Here is a 19,021-nt window from a genome sequence, read left to right as displayed (position 1 = left end):
TGAATTATGGGCTCTTTACAAAATGAAAAGAAATAAAATGACTTTTGCTCAGACTTATCCCTTCCATAACTTTCCTTTCTCTTCCCACCTGTCCTTCTCCACCAGTCACATCAAGCTCTCCACATCCTTTTTTGCACATGTACATTGAGCATTATGACTCTATTTGTCCACCATTAAAAAATAACTTTTTGTTTAAAAGGAAAGGAACTCTAAATGCATCAGTAGAAGAATGGGAGGAAATACATTTTTACTAAACACTCATTACACAGTTTTATTAAGTAAGTTAGTTAGCACAATAACCTTGTGATACAAGATAATATTCTAAAAGTTTTAAGGAAGTTAGATAACTTGCATAATAATGCTTAGAGAGGTCACCTTGCATTCTCATTTTGTTTATTAAATAATTGATATGTAAGGCTCTGTCTTAGGTTTTCTGTACTTACTAACTTACGTGTTCCGTACCACAACATGAAGAGTTAAGTACCTCTTTATACAGCTACTTAAAGATACCAAAAATACAATTTAAAAAAGAGATAGACATTATGATGATCCCCATTGAACAGTTTGGTCAAAATGAGGTATAAAAACATTAGCAATATGCTCAAGGTTAAAAAAGTAGTAGTGAACAAAGTAAGACTCAAGTCTAGACACTCTGACTCCATGTTTTGGGTTCTTAACTCTACCTGAATTTGTGCAATTCAGATTCAAATTCACTCCCAACACTTTTTTTCCTTCCCATTGGACCCTCAGCAAAGCATTTCTATAATGACATTCAGTCTTCTCTTGATCAGCACCTGATTGGCCCCTTAGTAAATCATGCCTCAGAAAAATAATGTTATACAAGATCATTCCTTTCTCCATTCACTCTGGCCAATGCTCTTCCTCCAAGAGCTTTAGACTTGTTAACCCTGCCCTTTCAGATAATAGGTTCCTGTGCAGGTAAATGAATCTAGCTGGCTCCCATTGTACCCTTTATTTTTCTTATCTCCAACTTGAGTTTACACTGAAGCCTTCCCAAAGTGAAGTAGTCTCAGAAGTCGACTCCGAATCTCTTTGGTCCTAGCCCCATAGATGACAGGGTTGAGTACAGGAGGTACCAGCACATAGAGGTTAGCCAGGAAGATGTGCACGTGCTTCGGGACTCGGTTGTGGCCAAAGCGGTGGGTGAGGAAGGAGAAGAAGGCGGGGATGTAGAAAACAAGAATGACACCCAGGTGAGAGCCACAAGTACTTAAGGCCTTGTGCTGGGCATCATGGGACGGCAGGCGGAAGACAGCACGGAGGATAAAGCCATAGGAAATGGCAATGAGGATGGAGTCCATTCCCATGGCCAGCAGAGCCACAGTCAGCCCATAGATAATATTGACAGTGATGTTGGCACAGGCCAGCCGGGCAATGCCCATATGCTCACAGTATGTGTGAGCCATGACCCGGTGCCCACAGTAGGGCAGGCGCCTCAGTAAAAAGATGAAGGGGGAGACAATAGCTATACTACGGAATAGCCCCACAGAGACAATTTGGCCGATGACAGTATGGTTGAGGATGGTTGTGTATCTCAGTGGGTTGCAGATAGCCACATATCGATCGAAGGCCATGGCGAGAAGAACCGAGGACTCTAGAGCATAGATCGCGTGCACACAGAACATCTGGGCCAGACATCCGCCAAAGGAAATCTCGCTAGCATGGAACCACAGAATGGCTAACATTTTGGGCACAGTGGTAGAGCTGAGAGCCAAGTCAGTGAGTGAGAGCAGGCAAAGGAAGAGGTACATAGGAGCATGAAGAGCGCTGTCAGTCCCAATGACCAGAATGAGGGCAGCATTGCCCATGAGGGCTACTAGATACATGGCACAGAATGGGAAGGCAATCCAGAAGTGGGCAAACTCCAGGCCTGGGATCCCTGTCAGGAAGACTGTGGCTGGGAGACCATGCTCACTGAAGTTAGAGCCTGACATCTGTCTTCACAGATGAAGGTCTCTGTCTAGCAGGTGATGGCGTGCTTACCCTGTAACATTAGTCATCTAATTGATGTACATAGAATGACTGACTTTCTAGGAAATAATCTTTGTAGATGGAGACAAATATTTGTCACTTGTTCAAGCACCTGAAAAGAGTTTTATTGTATATCAGTATATAATCAAGATACAATATTTTTTTTGCTAGTCAACAATAATGTTTAGAGTTCCTCACCGAACACATCCAGCTGAATATTTGCTCATCTGATCAAGCTAAGTATTTCCTCATCTGATTCTTTTTGTCATCTGTACCCCACACACCACCAACTGGCCTTCAGACTACCTTCTCCCACCTTCTTCCACTAAACGACTTTTCCCATGTGTTTTGGAATCTCTTTTGTTTATTTCTCCCTGATTTATTATTTGTTTACTCTTTCTATTTTAGGGCAGGTATTCTTTCTGTCCTTTTCCATAGAGATCTTTAAACTTTGGTTTATTTTATTTTTCCATTTCTTTAGAAAAATCCCTTTGGCTGGATTCAGTGTCTTGATGCAGTTATAACTCTCCAAGCATGTTATTGGAAAACCTAAAACTGGATCTCATAGGCTCAGATTCAGAGTTTAGTATTTCATCTCACCCCACTGTCTATCAATAGGGCCAAGATTTGAAATTTTATCTCTTCCAAACCATCCATTTTATTTAGTATCTATTTCTAAAGCTACATACAATATTATTCATTATCTGAACTCGAGAGAGATAAACAGAGATAGAGAGCCCCGTCTTGTTTGCTTCAAGATTTTTCAGATAACACCAGTGTCATAAGATACCAGCTATGCTGTCAGCATCTCCAGAGCTAGAAAGAGCAGAATAATTGCTGTAAGAGTAGGTTTCAAGTTCTTCTTCTTCATTTTTGGGAACAGTGGGAAAAGTGTATTGAATACCACTATTTCCCAATGGTGGCACCCTCCCAAACTTCTCTCAGCATCTCTCCTCTTAGTTACTATAATGACTGAGTTTTTGAGGTCTCGCCGTTGGCCCTCAACTTCAATACATAACTGAACGCTGAGTTAGTTGAACTCAGATGATAGAGAACATGATTTTAAAAACTTACCTGTATGAAAGACATGCATCTTCTGTGGTGTTTGCTGAGTTAGGAGCCACCCCCAAGTTAAGCTGCATAATGTAGATGCAGAGCTGCTCCAAGGAAAGCGCTGTTGTATGGCACAGAGCTGTATGGGAGAGGACTGTGCTAATGCAATGGTAGCAGCTCCGTTCCTAAATGCAGAGCTTAGTTTAGGGAAGCCAATGAGTGCTGTGTATCCTTGCAGAGAGAATCAAAACATGTTGAGTGAGCGGAAGGACGCAGTGTGCAAACTATTAGAGTCATCTGCTTCTTTCTCAGTTTTCTGAGCTCACCGAATGTCTTTAGCTCAGCTCTCTCTATATTCCTCCCCTTTGGTCGAGGGGCTTGGGAAATGCAGTTATTTATTGAGTGTCTGTGAAGCTCACGTGTGGAAACCTAAGTGTCTTTCCCTGAGGGACTTGACTTGTGGTATATCTGTTGTGAAAGACAAAGAAAATTTGTAGTTCATCAATGAGGAAGAAATGAGTAAGGAAACATTTCCCATAACTTTTCAAAAAAAGTGTGTATTAAATGTCTAGTGCAGTTGTCTGATTCTCCATTCTGGACTGGTACTTTCTTTCTTCTTTCTGTTTCCTTTTGCTTCCTTCTCTTCTGTGAGTCTTCTTAAATTCTCACCTGTTGTGGGTCATCAGAATTCTGTGTGAGTGGTGTTGCAAATGATGGTATTGTCCTGGATATGGAGAATTAGACTTCACTTATAAAATACACACAGGTTCAGGGATAAATGCAGAACTTCACTTACAAAGTACACATTCAGGGATAAAATTTCTAGAAGAAATGTTAAAACTGCTATATAATCCTTTAAAAGCTTTATATCTAGAAATTATAATTGAAAAAAATTTAAACAGAACAACAGGGATGTGACTTTCTTCATATTGTAACTACTGAAATTTAGAAGTTAAACATTCATATAAGTATTTTTAAATATACCTAATGGAATTTTATATTCAGAAATTTCTACCTACCTTACAATTATTCATTTAAGCATACATGAGCAAAGGCTAGACACACACCAACATGTTAGTTTGAACTTTCAGAATTTAATATTGTTGCTTTATTTTTTGAAGTTGGCCCATTTTCTTATATCTTTATTTGTTTATTTTTGCTTAAATATGTCATTATGATAACTCATAATATGTATATAAATTGGAATTGCTGGTTTTGTTTCCTGTAACAGTAAACTCCAGATATTGCAATATTATGTTACCAGGATATATAAATAATAAGCAATGAAAAGATCTATAAATTTCATAAATTATAAAAAATATTTGGAAATAATTTTATTAATGACAGTGATAGGACTTTTATTTTCTTCCTTCGGATGTCTTCATGTATCCTTAAGATAACATTGACGCAATGAGATTGGGTTTATATTCAGTTATTCCTAATTTCAACAATTAAAAATGGAAGGTCTAAGAACCTAGATCCATGAATAACTGCTTTCAGAATAACCTTTGTTTCTACGGTGCAGAATTTAGGCCATAATTGAGATTAAGAGACACTCCTGGGAAGAAGATTCTGGTTGTCGAAGTTCCAAGGAGGTTACTGATTTAATTGGACCCAGACCTCTGGGCAGAAGTCTCCAGCATGTTCTGTTGGTATATCTGAGGGACTTGAAGATATTGGTTGGAAATAATAGATACATTAAAGCTGCAAACTAAAGCTAACTGCTGCTGAAATAAACAGATTGTTAGGTGGGACAAAATACGGTTTGAATGATATAAAACATAAGGAATAAATGGCTAAAGGACATAATTTTTCCTTCTTTTGAATTTTCAGTCTGCTTCTAATTCCTCCTTTTGACAGACTCTAACAGGTAGCTTGGCTGGCAAATGTAAAATGTAGTCCAACCCAAGCAATTATAAATGCAGAATGTGGAGGGTAGTTTTGGAGCTTGAACATTAACATTCTTGTAGTAATCCTTTTGGACATATATTTATGTGTGTGTATTATAACTGACATTGTATTTTGGGGTAAGTAAATACAAATCATTTATGAAAATCAAAAATAAATCATTTTGTTAAAAATGAACGTGTTCTATGACCCAGCAGTCCCACTTTTGGGCATTTACCCAAATGATCACAAACAAGGCTACACTAAAGCTACCAGCACAACTATGTTTATAGCAGCATTATTTACCATAGCTAAGATGTGGAACCAACCCAGCTGCCTCTCAGTAGATAAATGGATCAAGAAAAAGTGGTATAAAAAAAAGAAAAAGAAAAAGTGGTATATATACACAATGGAATTCTATGCCTCCATCAGAAAGAATGACATTGCCCCATTTGTTAGGAAATGGAAAGACTTGGAAAAATTACATTAAGTGAAGTAAGCCAGGCCCAAAGAAACATAGGTACCATGGTGTCCCTTATTTGCAATAACTAGTATAAGTTGAGGACAAGCAGAAAAGGTCAAAAGCTATGTATATATGACCATATAAGATGATGTTAAGTGAAATGAGCCCCAATTTAGGGACACAACTGTTTTTTTTCTTTCTTGCTATTGTTTTTAATGTACTTAAATGTCCTATGTGATCTTCCTCCATGGTATAATCCCTGTTTTCACTGTATTTGATGTCGGTGCCCTGCATCTTATACATACATTTTTCTAATTTGGGGAGGAGAAGGGAAAAACAAAATGCTGAAATAAGGATACAGAATGACCCATTGTAACAATGATTCATACAAGACAGTATGTCGAAAATGAACTTTACAACTTTACAGAGGGGTGGGGGGTGGGAGGGATTGGAAAGGTGGGGAAGAAAGGGATAGTAGGGGAAAAATAAAGGAGGAGGCAACAATGCTCGATAGGAAATGTACTCATTACCTTACTCGTGTAACTTAACCCCTTTGCACACTATTTTTTTTTACAATAAAAACATTAAAAAATGAAAAAAAATGAATGTGTTGTTAAAGTTCTCAATATATTTCCTTATTTACTAAAAGAGAAAACTAAGCTGGGCACGAATGGCTCACATCTGCAATCCTCCTACTCAGGAAGCTGAGATCTGAGATCTGAAGAAAGTTTGTATCCGATTAGCTAAATAAAATCTATCTCCAATTACAGCAGAATGAGCTGTGGCTCAAGTGGTAGCATGCTAACCTTGAGCAGAAAAAAAGCTCAGGGGCAGCTGCTCCCAGGCTCTGACTTTAAACCTCAGGACCAACACAAAAAATTAAATAAATAAAAAAAAAGAAAACTGTATCAGTAAGGAAACATTTTATATGATTAAATTGCACAAATATTGGGTATAATTAAAATATCTCAAAAACCATTTGATACAATATTTTTATTATTAATAAATTTTTTTGGCAGTCCTAGGCTTTGAACTCAGGGACTTAAACTCATTTGGTAAATACTACTTAACACTCTTTTGTTTTCATTAATTTTTGATTTTTGGTTTTGGAGATTTTTTAAAGTTTTATTTTACTCAAGCCAGTCCTAGGGCTTGAACTCATTCATTTTTGAATAGGGTTTCATGCTTACTGTATTTATCATTAGGAGGCTGCCCTTAAATCAGAATTGGAAATTGCCCCTTTTTAAAAATTGCCTAATAAGGAACAATGCAGAATGACAAAATTAAGGTGCATAAAAAGTAAAACTTTAAGTCCACAGAATTTTTATTACTATGTTTGTAATCACAATCTTAGCAAAGCAAATTCAGATTTCGTATGTCAGAAATCAGTCTGCAGTTGATCATTTCTAATCTAAGAAATTGCAATAACTAGTATATGTCTGAGACAAGCAGAAAAGGTCAGATAAGTTGATGTTAGGTGAAATGAACCCCAAGATAAGGATTCAAATGTTTTTTTTCTTTCTTGCAATTGTTTCTAACATATTTATAAGATGATTTCTTTGTTGCTTTGTATGTCCCTCCCCTACGGTATAACCCCTGCTTTTCATTGTATTTGATGTTGGTATAATTTGTGGAGGGGAAGGGAAAAAAAACAAATAGTTTAAATAGGGATACAGGTGGACCCATTGCAACAATGAGATGTACAAGACATTATGTTGAAAAACGGACTTTACAACTTTGGCCAGGTGGGGGTGGGGGGGGTGAGTGGGTGGGGGAGATGAGAAGGGACGGGTAGGGTAAACAAAGGAGGAGGCAACAATGCTTGATAAGAAATGTACTCATTATCTTGCCCATGTAATTTTAACCCCTCTGTACAGTATTTTCACAATAAAAAAAAAAAGAAATTGTACCATCCGGTTGCTATGTCTCCCTCACTGGTTCCATCCGGTCTGATATTAGTCGGCCAATGTGACCATAACCAAATACCATAGGCTAAATGGCTGAAACACAAGAAATGTGTTTTTCACAGGCTGGAAGCTTCCCATCCAGGTCTAGGGTGGGCAGGGTTTCTGGAGAGGCCTCTTTGCTTACAGAAGTCCTTGGTTCTTATTGAACACGGTCTTTCTTTAGGAGGTGACTGATTTAAGTCTTTTCTTTATAAGGACAGTCTTTATAACAGTCCTGATAAACTAGAACCATACCATTATGACCTCAGTAATTTTAAACTTTATTTCTTTACCTTCTAAGTATCTCCCATTACTTCTGAAGACCCTAAGGTTCGATTTGTGTTTAGGATTTCAGTTTCAATTAGAGGGGGATACAATTTCATCCATAGCAAATACTATGGGAAAGCCATGAATTTCCATAAAATTAACAGAATATGGATCCATGGCCTCAGCAGTTTAGCTGTACCTAACAATCAATTAGCTAAGTTAATGAACTAAATTAATCTCTTTTATTACTCCTTAAACATCTACTGTCCCCTTAGAGCAATCTGCATTACTTGTACTCAATAGTAGAATATTTAGGAGTAATTAGAGAATCCAGAACTAATTAGAGAAACACTTGTAAAATAATACACTGTTTTGTTAAAAAGAAAGGGGTAGTAGAGATGGGGAAAATGAGGGTAAAAAGGGAGCCCACCTGATTAAATTATTGTATGTGCTGAGTGAATGCCATAGTGAAATCCTGAACAATTAACTTACACTTAAAAATTAATGACAGGATTGGAAAACAGGTCCTGCGTGGGGTGTGAATGGTGGCAATGAATATACTCTCTCTCTCTCTCTCTCTCACACACACACACACACACACACAAGAACAGTAAACCTTGCTGAGATTGGTTTAGGAAAGGGGAAGTGGAAATGAGGGAGAATGATTAAGGGTTAAATCTGATCAAGTTTCACTGTATGCATATATGAGCATGTCAAAAACAAACCCTTTGTACAACAAATTGATGCTAGCAAAAAGTGTGAGAAGGAAAACACAATGGCTCATTTTGGTTAAGTCAATGACTTTGTATAATGTAAATTTCCCAAACCCTCACTCTTCAAAAGTTTGCAGATGCTTAGAATGAACAGCTTCTTCTTTATTTTTATTTTTAGGGTGGTGGCCAGTATGGTGAGGGGACATCCCAAGGGAGCAAGCTGGGGCTAGAACACTTTCAAACTCTCCTGTTTCAGAAATTGTCCTTGTTTGAGTTGTTTAGTGAAGATTCAAAAGCACTATTTGTAATTCTGTGTAAAAACAACCTGAGCCAGAATGTATAGAGTGAAAAGCTTTTTTCCCATGGGTAACTATCAAACACAATTATTCATAATGAACATAGCAGCTGCTTGAGATAGTAAATGGCAGTAAGGAAAAGCAAGAAATCAACCAGAAAACAAAAACTGAAAAATAAATTTTTATTGGCACAAATTAGTTATACATATTAATGAATTTTGTTGTTACACTTCCTTACATGATGTTATCATGCTTTGATCATGTCTACTCTCCATTTTATCCTCTTACTTTCTCATCTCTTACTTCCTTATATTTCTTAAAAATATGGAATGCAGGGCTGGGAAGCTGGCTCAGAAGTAGAGTGCTTGACTTGCATGCATGAGGCCCCAGGTTAAATTCCTCAGCACCACATAAGTAGAAAAAGCCGGAAGTGGCGCTGTGGCTCAAGTGGTAGAACGCTAGCCTTGAGCTGAAGAGCTGAAGGACAGCGCCCCGATCCAGAGTTCAAGCCCCTCGACAGACAAAAAAAAAAAAAAAGGAATGCTTCATGCATTTGCACACCATTTCTATGCAGCAACCCTCCTAATCTCTGTGCTGTTCAAATCTTCTTATATGTGCTGACAAAGCAAACACTAAATATTTGTATAAGCTTCAGACATTTTGGGCATATTTGTGTCTATATAAAAGTCCATGTGCATGGACAGAGCTTTATATATCCCTGGAAATTCTTTAGTAAGACCTTAAGACTCTATTCCATGGTTCACCTTGAGTTTGAATAGGCAGGAAATGAAGGCTAAAGCAGACATGCAGAACAAATGCCTGTGTTGAAGTTGTACCTCAATAGACACATAGAGAAATAAATACCTCTTCTAGCCATTTAAGGACATAGCTCTCCAATTATTAAATGATTGTGAAACTAACAGAGAGAGACTTCAATGCCTGAGCATAGCAAAAGTTAATGTTAAGGAATTAATTCAGAACCAGTGAATCACTAAATAGAGCATCATGCAAGTCTACTGGTATCAGGTATATCTACAGCAACTTTAAGAACTTTTAGCAATAGTAATATTTAGGCATGTCTTGCTATATTGCTCTGGCTAGCCTTGCACTTGTGATTCTACTACCTCAGTCCCTATAGTACTTGGATTGCAACCATGTGCAACAATTCTGTCTGATAAAATACTTTAAAATTGAGATATGTACATTGTTTCTTCAAAATACATTACAGTGTGGAGGAAACATAAAATTTAAGTGCACAGAATAAAATAAACACATCTAACTCTCTTTATGAAAACACTTCTTTATTGTGCTTATTGCTGAACTCTTGATATGACAAATAATGTCCAATGTTTGTGTGTTTTTTAAATGTACAGTACTCCATAGTTGTCCATTGCTACACTGTTCACCATAGTCAAGTTAAGAAAACATCCCAGTTGTCCTACAACAGATGAATGGATCAAAACAATGTGATATATCTATATCTATATATCATACATATCTCCATATATAATGGAAATTAATCATTCATCAGTAAGAAAAATAATATGTCATTCACAAGAAAATGGAGGGACCTGCAAAAATTATGTCAAGTGGAGTAAGTCAGGCTCTGAGAGGAAAAGGGTGAGTGTTTTCTCATATGTGGAAATTAGATATAAATTATCAACATGTATAAAAACATTCAGGGCTATGTGCATACATATGCATATTCACTATAGTATATTTTATGCAGAGGAGGATTGCAATGGTGTAACTCCTTTGAACAACTAACTTACAGTTTAATAAAATGAATAACAGAAAGCTGAAACCTGTTGTTGGGAGGGGAGGAGGACAGAAAAATGGAGAGAAGGATGGACAAATTCAGTCATAATAGTCATGTATATATGTGAAAATGGAACTAGGAAAATTGGGGGGAGAAGTGGTGTTGGGAGAGATGAGGGAGGATGATGAAAGAGTTCCCATTGATCAAGATGCATTGTACTCACAGACATGGCGGCTTGAAACCTCTCTGTACAACCACATAAAGATCATAAAATTATGTAAATAAAATTCAGATATACAGTGTTCAGCACAAGATGCCGACAGAGGTGAACAAAGAGGCCATCCACAGGAAAAATACCAACAGATATTGTTTCTGAGGAAGAGCAAACATTAGGCTTATTAAACTAAACTTTTAATGAGCGATTTTAAATATGTTCAAAGAGCTAAAGAAAATTCTGTCTAAAAAATAAAGGAAAGTGCAAGATGACTCACCAAAGGGATAATATTGGTAAAGAAATAGAAAAATCACATGCTTTAAAAAGTACAATTACTAGCCAGGTACTGGTGGCTCACAGCTGTAATGTTAGCTAGTAGCTAACATCTGTGGAGGCTGAGATCTCCGAACTGTGGTTTGAAGCCAGCCCAGGCAGGAAAGTCCCTGAGACTCTTATCTTCAGTTAATCACCACAAAAGCTGGAACTGGAGCTGTAGTTTAAGTGGCAGAGTGCTAGCCTTGAGCACAAAAGCTCAGGGACAATGTCCAGGCCTTGAATTCAAACCCCGGGACTGGCAAAACAAACAAAAAAACCCCAAAATGTACAATGGCAAATCCTTTGTACAACTATTTAGCGATAATATTTTTAAAAGTACAATAATTAAAATGCAAACTTCATAGGCAGAGGTCCTGGTGGAAGAGAAAACAGCATATTTGAAAGTAATTGAAGGGAACTGAAAAGGAAAAAGATAGAAGCAACATAAACCAAGTCTGGGAATCATGAACATGTCGAGCGCCATGGAACACATGAGCGTAGGTGTATGTAGATCCAAGAAGGAGAGGAGAGAGAAAATTTCCAAATTTGACAAAAGCAATAACACCCAAGAAGCTCAACAGATCCTAAAGTAGTATGTTCTTTAACAAATGACAGTAGTAACTGAAGTCAAAGGCATTAGGTAGATAGGCAACTGAGGTCTTATCTGGCTTCCCTGAATGCGTAATAGGGGTATTGTTCAGTGCTAAAAGAAAAATAAAACCTCAGATTTTATTGGGATGAAAGTGTGGCATGTAACAAGATTTTTATAAAAGACTAGCCATTCCTAAACACTGCCCAGTGAGTAACAGAATAAAAATGTACACACGATAGTAATATTATATATTTTACCTAGTATAGGTACAATAATTCTGTCATGTGAGATTCTGTGAAAAAAGAAGTAGAAGTCTCAGATAAACAATGTTTTGAGAGGTTACTTTATATTTACTTATTGGCAATATTCCATTCCAGGACCTGCAGATGTTACATAATTATGTTAATCCCCACCATTCTCAGAAGACAGGCATTACACTTATCTCCACCTTACACCTAATTATGATAGGCAGAAAAAATGAACAACATGCTTCAAAACAGACAAATGTTATGGAACCAAAATCCAATTCAGGCATGCTGGCTTTTGACCTTGTGGGTGTAGCTCCTATCAAGAACTTTGGAGTTCAGATCAAAGCTACTCCAAATGCTTTGTTTGTTCTCTGTTCCTTTGATTTTCATCAGATGCTGCAGTAAAAGATCCCAGCTATAAAATACAGTCTCCTCTCCAGACTAAGGCCACTTCCTATTTTGTCAAATTATAACTTCTAAGATGACAGAAAAATAGAATGTTATCCATTTCTGGATAATGGACAACTGTCCAAGGAGCATATCAAGTTGATCCTTAACAAATTCAGTTGGTGTTCGCTCTTTCTGTTCTGTCCAGCCTTTTTTCCACCATCTATCTCACATCAGAAGTCTCGGCCCATTTAACTTTAGCTAATGGCTACCTTGCCAATGTCTTTTTTTGTACGTTTTTTATTGTAAAAATACTGTGCAGAGGGACTATAGTTACATGAGCAAGGTAATGAGTACATTTCCTATCAAGCATTGCTGTCTCTTCCTTCCCCCCCTACTATTCCTTCCCTCCCACCTCCACTACTCCAAGGTCTTTATTTTTGGTGATGGTGGTGGCCGGGAGGTTGGGGGGGAGGTGGTCCTCACACTTCTGTTCAGAGTTCATCTTGAAATCTTCCCAAATTGAAACAGCCTCAGAAGTCGACTCCGAATCTCTTTGGTCCTAGCCCCATAGATGACAGGATTGAGTACAGGAGGTACCAGCACATAGAGGTTAGCCAGGAAGATGTGCACGTGCTTGGGAACTCGGTTGTGGCCAAAGCGGTGGGTGAGGAAGGAGAAGAAGGCGGGGAAATAGAAGACAAGGATGACACCCAGGTGAGAGCCACAAGTACTTAGAGCTTTGAGCCTGGCATCTTGAGATGGCAGGCGGAAGACAGCACGGAGGATAAATCTATAGGAAACGGCAATGAGGATGGAGTCCATACCCACAACCAGCAGAGCCACAGTCAGCCCATAGATAATATTGACAGTGATGTTGGCACAGGCCAGCCGAGCAATGCCCATATGCTCACAGTATGTGTGAGCCATGACCCGGTGCCCACAGTAGGGCAGGCGCCTCAGTAGGAAGATGAAGGGAAAGGCAATAGCTATCCCACGGAATAGCCCCACAGAGACAATTTGGCCGATGACAGTATGGTTGAGGATGGTTGTGTATCTCAGTGGGTTGCAGATAGCCACATATCGATCGAAGGCCATGGCGAGAAGAACTGCCGACTCCAGAGCAAAAATACCATGCACACAGAACATCTGGGCCAGACATCCGCCAAAGGAAATCTCACTAGCATGGAACCACAGAATTGCCAGTGTCTTGGGCACAGTGGTAGAGCTGAGAGCCAAGTCAGCGAGTGAGAGCAGGCAAAGGAAGAGGTACATGGGGGCATGAAGAGCGCTGTCAGTCCCAATGACCAGAATGAGGGCAGCATTGCCCATGAGGGCTACAAGATACATGGCACAGAATGGGAAGGCAATCCAGAAGTGGGCAAACTCCAGGCCTGGGATCCCTGTCAGGAAGACTGTGGCTGGGAGACCATCCTCACTGACGTTAGAGCCTGGCATCCTTCTTGGCAAATTGGATCTCTGTCTAAGAGGTGGTGATATGGTATGCAGTATGTGATGGAATTCACCTCTCTATCAAACAATATTGTAGAACGAAGAATAAAAGTTATTTTAAATATCAGTAACTATTGCAAGCAGCTGATTAAACTATCCCCTAACGTCCATATTTTCTCCATTTTCTATCTCCTGTACTATTGGGTAATGATGCTTTTAGTCTATGTCAAAAGCAAATAATTATCGATCTATATAAAAAGCACAAACTAATATTTACTTGTCATTTAAATGTTGTTCTTCCTGTTGTTGGTTTTTTTAAACCTGTTTTCTTCCTTTCTTTTTTCCCCTCCTCAGCTCTTGGCCTCCGGAGTAGCTAGGGTTACAGGTGTGATCCACTGGCACTTGGCTTGCCTTCTGTTTTCTCTTTTCACATGCTCCTTCATCATGGGCTTTATTTACATTACTGGGCATTTAACCCACAACCTTGCACATCTACCATCAATTGTTTTATTCACAGTTGAAAGAACTTGTTACTTCTGCTGTCAATATCCAGGGAAAATTCTTTACCTTCTCCTTCTCTAGTTTTTGAATTTCAGGGCAAGTTTCTCTACGTTCCCAGATGTCTTTTCTTTCTAATTTAGCTTTTAATTTATTACATCCATTACTTTGCAAAATCATATGAGGCTAAAACTATTTTTATGCAATTATACTGTCCACCTTGTCTATGACTGTGTACTTAAAGATTTTAGTTAGAATTTACTGAAAGAATAAAGTCAGACAATTTCTGGTTAAAAACACTCCAAAACTATTCATCATTTTAGCTTAGGACTGTTAGACTTTTTCTACTTACTGTCTGTGTTTATAAAATATTTTTCTAATTATATAGTAAATAGCTTCTTTTTATACCTCAGGTATATTCAGTCATCTGAATATACTTAAGTGTTAGGCAAGCACAGGGTGCATAATTGAATAGTCATATTCAATTGAAGATTCATAGTAATTTAGGCACATCTGGAGATGATAGTGTGGAATAGGACATGAGGGGCGTCAGACATGCCATCTGTGGAGACAGTGCCCCTAGCTCCTGCAAAATCAGCTGTTCATCCTGCTGCTCATCAGTGTGGAGGCTCCTGGGCTGCCTTGCTCAGCATGCCAAAGTTGGATAACAGGGAGAAAAGGATGCTGGTGTTGCCAACAGTAAAGATACCCTGGAAGAGTGAATGCATTGCTCTTTTGTACAGTGCTATCCCTCACTTCTAACTAGAAAATGGCAACATTTTAACCTATTGTTTTACACAAATTGAGGAAAGGGGAAAGTACACTGGATTAAAATTTGCAACATCAGAAGCAATAACCTCCTCATCTTCACAAACTATTTGCCCCATAAGGATAATACAGAATATCAAAGCATACAATAATAGAATATAAAAAAAAAATTCTCACCTCTGTCTTACCCATCAGGGAAGTTCAAGTTCTGAGTTGTAAATAACGCCAACCACAGAGCTTCTTACTGTCAGAACTGAAATTAGCTCTCTGGCCTCCTGATTCAAACTTAGTGTTTTCATCTCACATAACTCAATTTCTGTTGCCATTACTCGAATTTCTACCTTCCTTTTGCCAGGCACTTTGAACAATATCTGTACCCAACCCTACAAACATTTTACCTTCCAAAAAGTAGAGATGTCTTCTTAGTTGCCTCAAGATGTTCTCTAATGACTCTAGTTCCTAGAAGGAAAGAAACATGCATGATGGAAAGTGGATAGAAAGTGGAGGGCAGGAGTTGCTATTCTGTTTTCTTCCCAGCCTATTCTTCTCCCACAAAGGACATTTCAAATGGTTGTTATAAGGTGGCTTCTCATCTGTGAGCACTGATAATGGTGGGTACTGGACAGACGTATGAGCAAGTTTGGATTTCAGAGAAAAGATCTAAAGAGAGCCACAGAGCTGAAATACTATCATGGTCTGATTAGGGGCATTTTTTTTTGCCAGCCCTGAGGCTTGAACTCAGGGTCTGAGCACTGTCCCTGAGCTTCTTTTTTGCTCAAGGCTAGCACTGTACCACTTAAGCCACACCACCACTTCTGGCTTTTTATGTTTATATGGTACTGAGGAATCGAACCCAGGGCTTCATGCATGCCAGGCAAGCACTCTATCACTAAGCCACATTCCCAGACCATAGGGGCATTTTTTTTTTTGTCTCATTCAACCTGTCTCTGAGTCACTATAAAAGCTTGAATTTTCAGTTTATTTCCTAAGATCTACCTAGATCTTAAATATTTGAACCCTAAGTTTCTTTCTCTGAATCCAGTTGTTTTTTAAAGACGAATTTGAGCCAGGTGCCAGTGGCCTACACCTACAATCTTAGCTTCTCAGAAGGCTTAGATCTGAGGGTTCAAAACCAGCCCAGGCAGGAAAGTCTAGGAGACTCCTTTCTCCAATTAATCATGAAAAATAAAAAATCAAAATAAAAAAAGTCAGAAGTTCAGCTGTGATTCCAATGATCGAGCCCTAGCCTTGAGCACAAAAGCTCAGGGACAGTGCGCAGGCCCTAAGTTCAAGCCCAGGATGGGCACTAAAAAAAAAAAAAAAGAACTAATTTTGAGAACATACTTGTGCGAGTGGCATGCATTCACAGGATGGGCACCTGTAGGTTGAATGTGAAGCTTGTGGGTGTGGGTGTGGGTGTGGTGGAAGAGCAGCCGCAGCTTATGGATCATGTGCCCCCAAATGCAATGGTTTGCTTAGGGATATGAAAGCTGTATCTTTCTTTCGTGTGTGTGTGTGTGTGTGTGTGTGTGTGTGTGTGATTTGAAGGCTGGATGAGGTCTTCGTGTGTCATCTGTAAGAAGAAAATGTTTATCTTCTCTCAGTTTCCTAGGCTTAGTGAATACTTTAAGTCAAGCTTGGAGTTCCTGCTTTCTTTTTTGTTGCAAAGATGAGTGAGGCTATTTATTGATGATGACATTCAGCCCTAAAGCCCAGAAGGTCTTCTCTAGGGATTTCATCCACAGTGCTCATATTTTTAAGGAAAAATGCAGAAGAAAGGGTTGAAACGGGAGAAAGAAAAGACTAAGGAAAAAATTTCATAAGGAATTTTCAAGGGAAGTTGAAATACACAAACTAGCAAAGTTCATGGTTCATTTTTTTATTGTGAAAATACTGTACAGAGGGGTTACAATTACACAGGCAAGGTAATGAGTACATTTCTTATCAAACATTGTAGCCTCCTCCTTTGTTTCCCCTTCCCATCCCTTCCCATCCTCCCCCAGCAGCCCCACCCAATCCTCCTCCTCCCTCTCCCCCACCCAATCCTCCTCCTGTTCCTCCTCCCCCTCCCCTCCCCCTCCCCCCTACCAAAGTTGTAAAGTTCGTTGTTGACATAATGACTTGTACATCTCATTGTTGCAATGGGTCCACCTGTATCCTTATTTAAACCATTTGTTTTTTTCCCTTCCCCTCCAAGTTCATGGTTCTTTTTCTTTTTCTTCCTTTGCTCTTTCCATGTCCTACTCTCCTTAACATTGTGGGTGCCACTAAATTCCCATGCAACAGGGGTCATGTCTTCTGTATATACAACAGTGATAGAAAATGTTACATATGTAAAGGGTGCTTAGGATTGGTCAAGACACCTGTGTGCTCTATTGTCCATTAGCCTGAATTTCATAACATATGCAACATTATTAATACTTTTGCGAACATGTCAGCAGAGCATTGACGGAATACAAGGCCCCTGTGTGTGGGCCCCTGTGTTGCTGCTGTGGATTTTACCCCCATGAAGTAGCCCTGGAAGCCAAATAGCATTGGTACTCTGGCCAGATGCCTAGATCCCTCATATCATGGTCATAAAAGCAGCATCTAGCTCTCTAACATTTCATAAATTATGAACCATGAGCTTCATTTTTAAGAAGGGGAGGATATATTACTTAAAAGATTCAATCTGTTTCTCTATCCCCCGGATCCATAGTAATGGAATATGACATAATTAACTTTGAATTGTTTTAACTTTAGGTCTTTTAATGATTATTTTATTATTACTTTTACCAAAGAATTTTTATTATTATCTTTAACACAGATTTTTAGTTCAACATGTCAACTTATGAGTACAATTCATCTTTTCAATTTCTTTTATTATTTTAAGTAGTTGCATCAATAGGTTTCCATTCAACATGTCAATTTATAAATACAATGAATATCAGTATCTATATCTATATCAATATCAATATCTATATGTGAAATGGAAGTAGGCAACTTGAGGGGATGGATGAAGTTGGGAAAGATGAGAGGAATGATAGAAAGTATGACACCAATGAAGATACGCTATAGCTGGGTGTCAGTGGCTTATGTCTTTAAACCTAAACAGTCAAGAGTTTGAGGTCTCAGGATCATGGCTCCAAATTAGCCTGGACTGGAAAGTCCATGAGACTCTTATCTCCAATTAAGCACCAAAAATCTGGAAGAATAGCTATGGCTCAAGCGGTAGAGCGCTGGCATTGAGCACAGACACAATATCCAGGCTCTGAGTTCAAACCACAGGACTCACACCAAATAACTGTATGACCTCTCAAGGGAAGGAGGCTGGTGGTCAGCCATGCCTGAGAGTGTGGCCTGTTCCTTCCTCACCCAAAGATTCACTTCTGAGGATTTGCTTATTCCCTGGGTTCACAAAATTAATTCCTTGGGACCTCAAGCAGTATGAGTTTGTACTTTTCTCAAATGTATTTTGGATTCTAGTTGTTTCAATCCTACAGGTCTGATCTACAAGGCTCTAGTTTCTCTTGTGTCTCTCCCCATTAACACTCAGCACTGAGGCAGAGGACAAAAAAAAATACACAGAAGGCAAAATAGAAGCAGGGCCTTTCTTACTAAGATTTTCTTCCCCTGCCTTCTCCCCCACCCCATAATCATCAAACTAGTCTCCTCATAAGGTCTGCTGAATCATATTCAGTATTTAATTTTGCTAAGTTAGAGACAGGCCTATGGTGCCAAAGAATAAATAAAGCAAGAACTTTTCTGGTCTAGTTTCTGAGTACAGACTATGTATTGTGTCATTTTTTTCCTTTTTTTTAAATTGTGAAAATACTGTACAAAGGGGTTACAATTACATGGGCAAGGTAATGAGTAATTTCTTATCAAGCATTGTTGCCTCCTCCTTTGTTTCCCCTTTCCATTCCTTCCCATCCCTCCCTCCTCTGCCTCCTCCGTTTCCCTCCCCTCTGCGCCAAAGTTGTAAAGTTCATTTTTGACATTGTGTCATTTTAATAAGAGAAAATACCTCATTTGAAGAAAACAATGCTAAATAAAAATATATGGAAGAGTTCCAATTGAAACTCAGAAATCAGTGTTTGGTTGAGGCCTTTTTAGGATTAGTATTATGAAGGTGACCCTAAGATTTCCTTTTTTTAAATTTTAATTTAAATTTTTTTATTGTGAAAATACT

General features: G+C 38.6%; 2 protein-coding genes across 2 annotated transcripts; both read right to left on the bottom strand.

The window, feature by feature from the left end:
- Positions 1 to 998: 998 nt before the first annotated feature.
- LOC106000354 (olfactory receptor 52D1) lies at positions 999 to 1,955 on the bottom strand. Its single transcript, XM_013035609.1, has one exon. The coding sequence runs from the start codon at positions 1,953 to 1,955 to the stop codon at positions 999 to 1,001; it is 957 nt and encodes a 318-aa protein (XP_012891063.1).
- A 10,678-nt stretch (positions 1,956 to 12,633) lies between these two features.
- Positions 12,634 to 13,590, bottom strand: LOC106000321 (olfactory receptor 52D1-like). Its single transcript, XM_013035573.1, has one exon. It carries the CDS (start codon positions 13,588 to 13,590, stop codon positions 12,634 to 12,636), a length of 957 nt encoding a protein of 318 aa, XP_012891027.1.
- Between the last annotated feature and the right edge of the window lie 5,431 nt (positions 13,591 to 19,021).

The sequence above is a fragment of the Dipodomys ordii genome, unplaced genomic scaffold (genome assembly GCF_000151885.1).
Source record: "Dipodomys ordii isolate 6190 unplaced genomic scaffold, Dord_2.0 Scaffold216, whole genome shotgun sequence".
NCBI lineage: Eukaryota > Metazoa > Chordata > Mammalia > Rodentia > Heteromyidae > Dipodomys > Dipodomys ordii.
Note: the sequence above shows the minus strand (reverse complement) of the source record. Positions and strands in the feature narration are given on the sequence as shown.

What these genes read in the sequence shown, in the direction of transcription:
- LOC106000321 (XM_013035573.1), bottom strand. Translation starts at nt 13,590, where the DNA reads ATGCCAGGCTCTAACGTCAGTGAGGATGGTCTCCCAGCCACAGTCTTC.
- LOC106000354 (XM_013035609.1), bottom strand. Translation starts at nt 1,955, where the DNA reads ATGTCAGGCTCTAACTTCAGTGAGCATGGTCTCCCAGCCACAGTCTTC.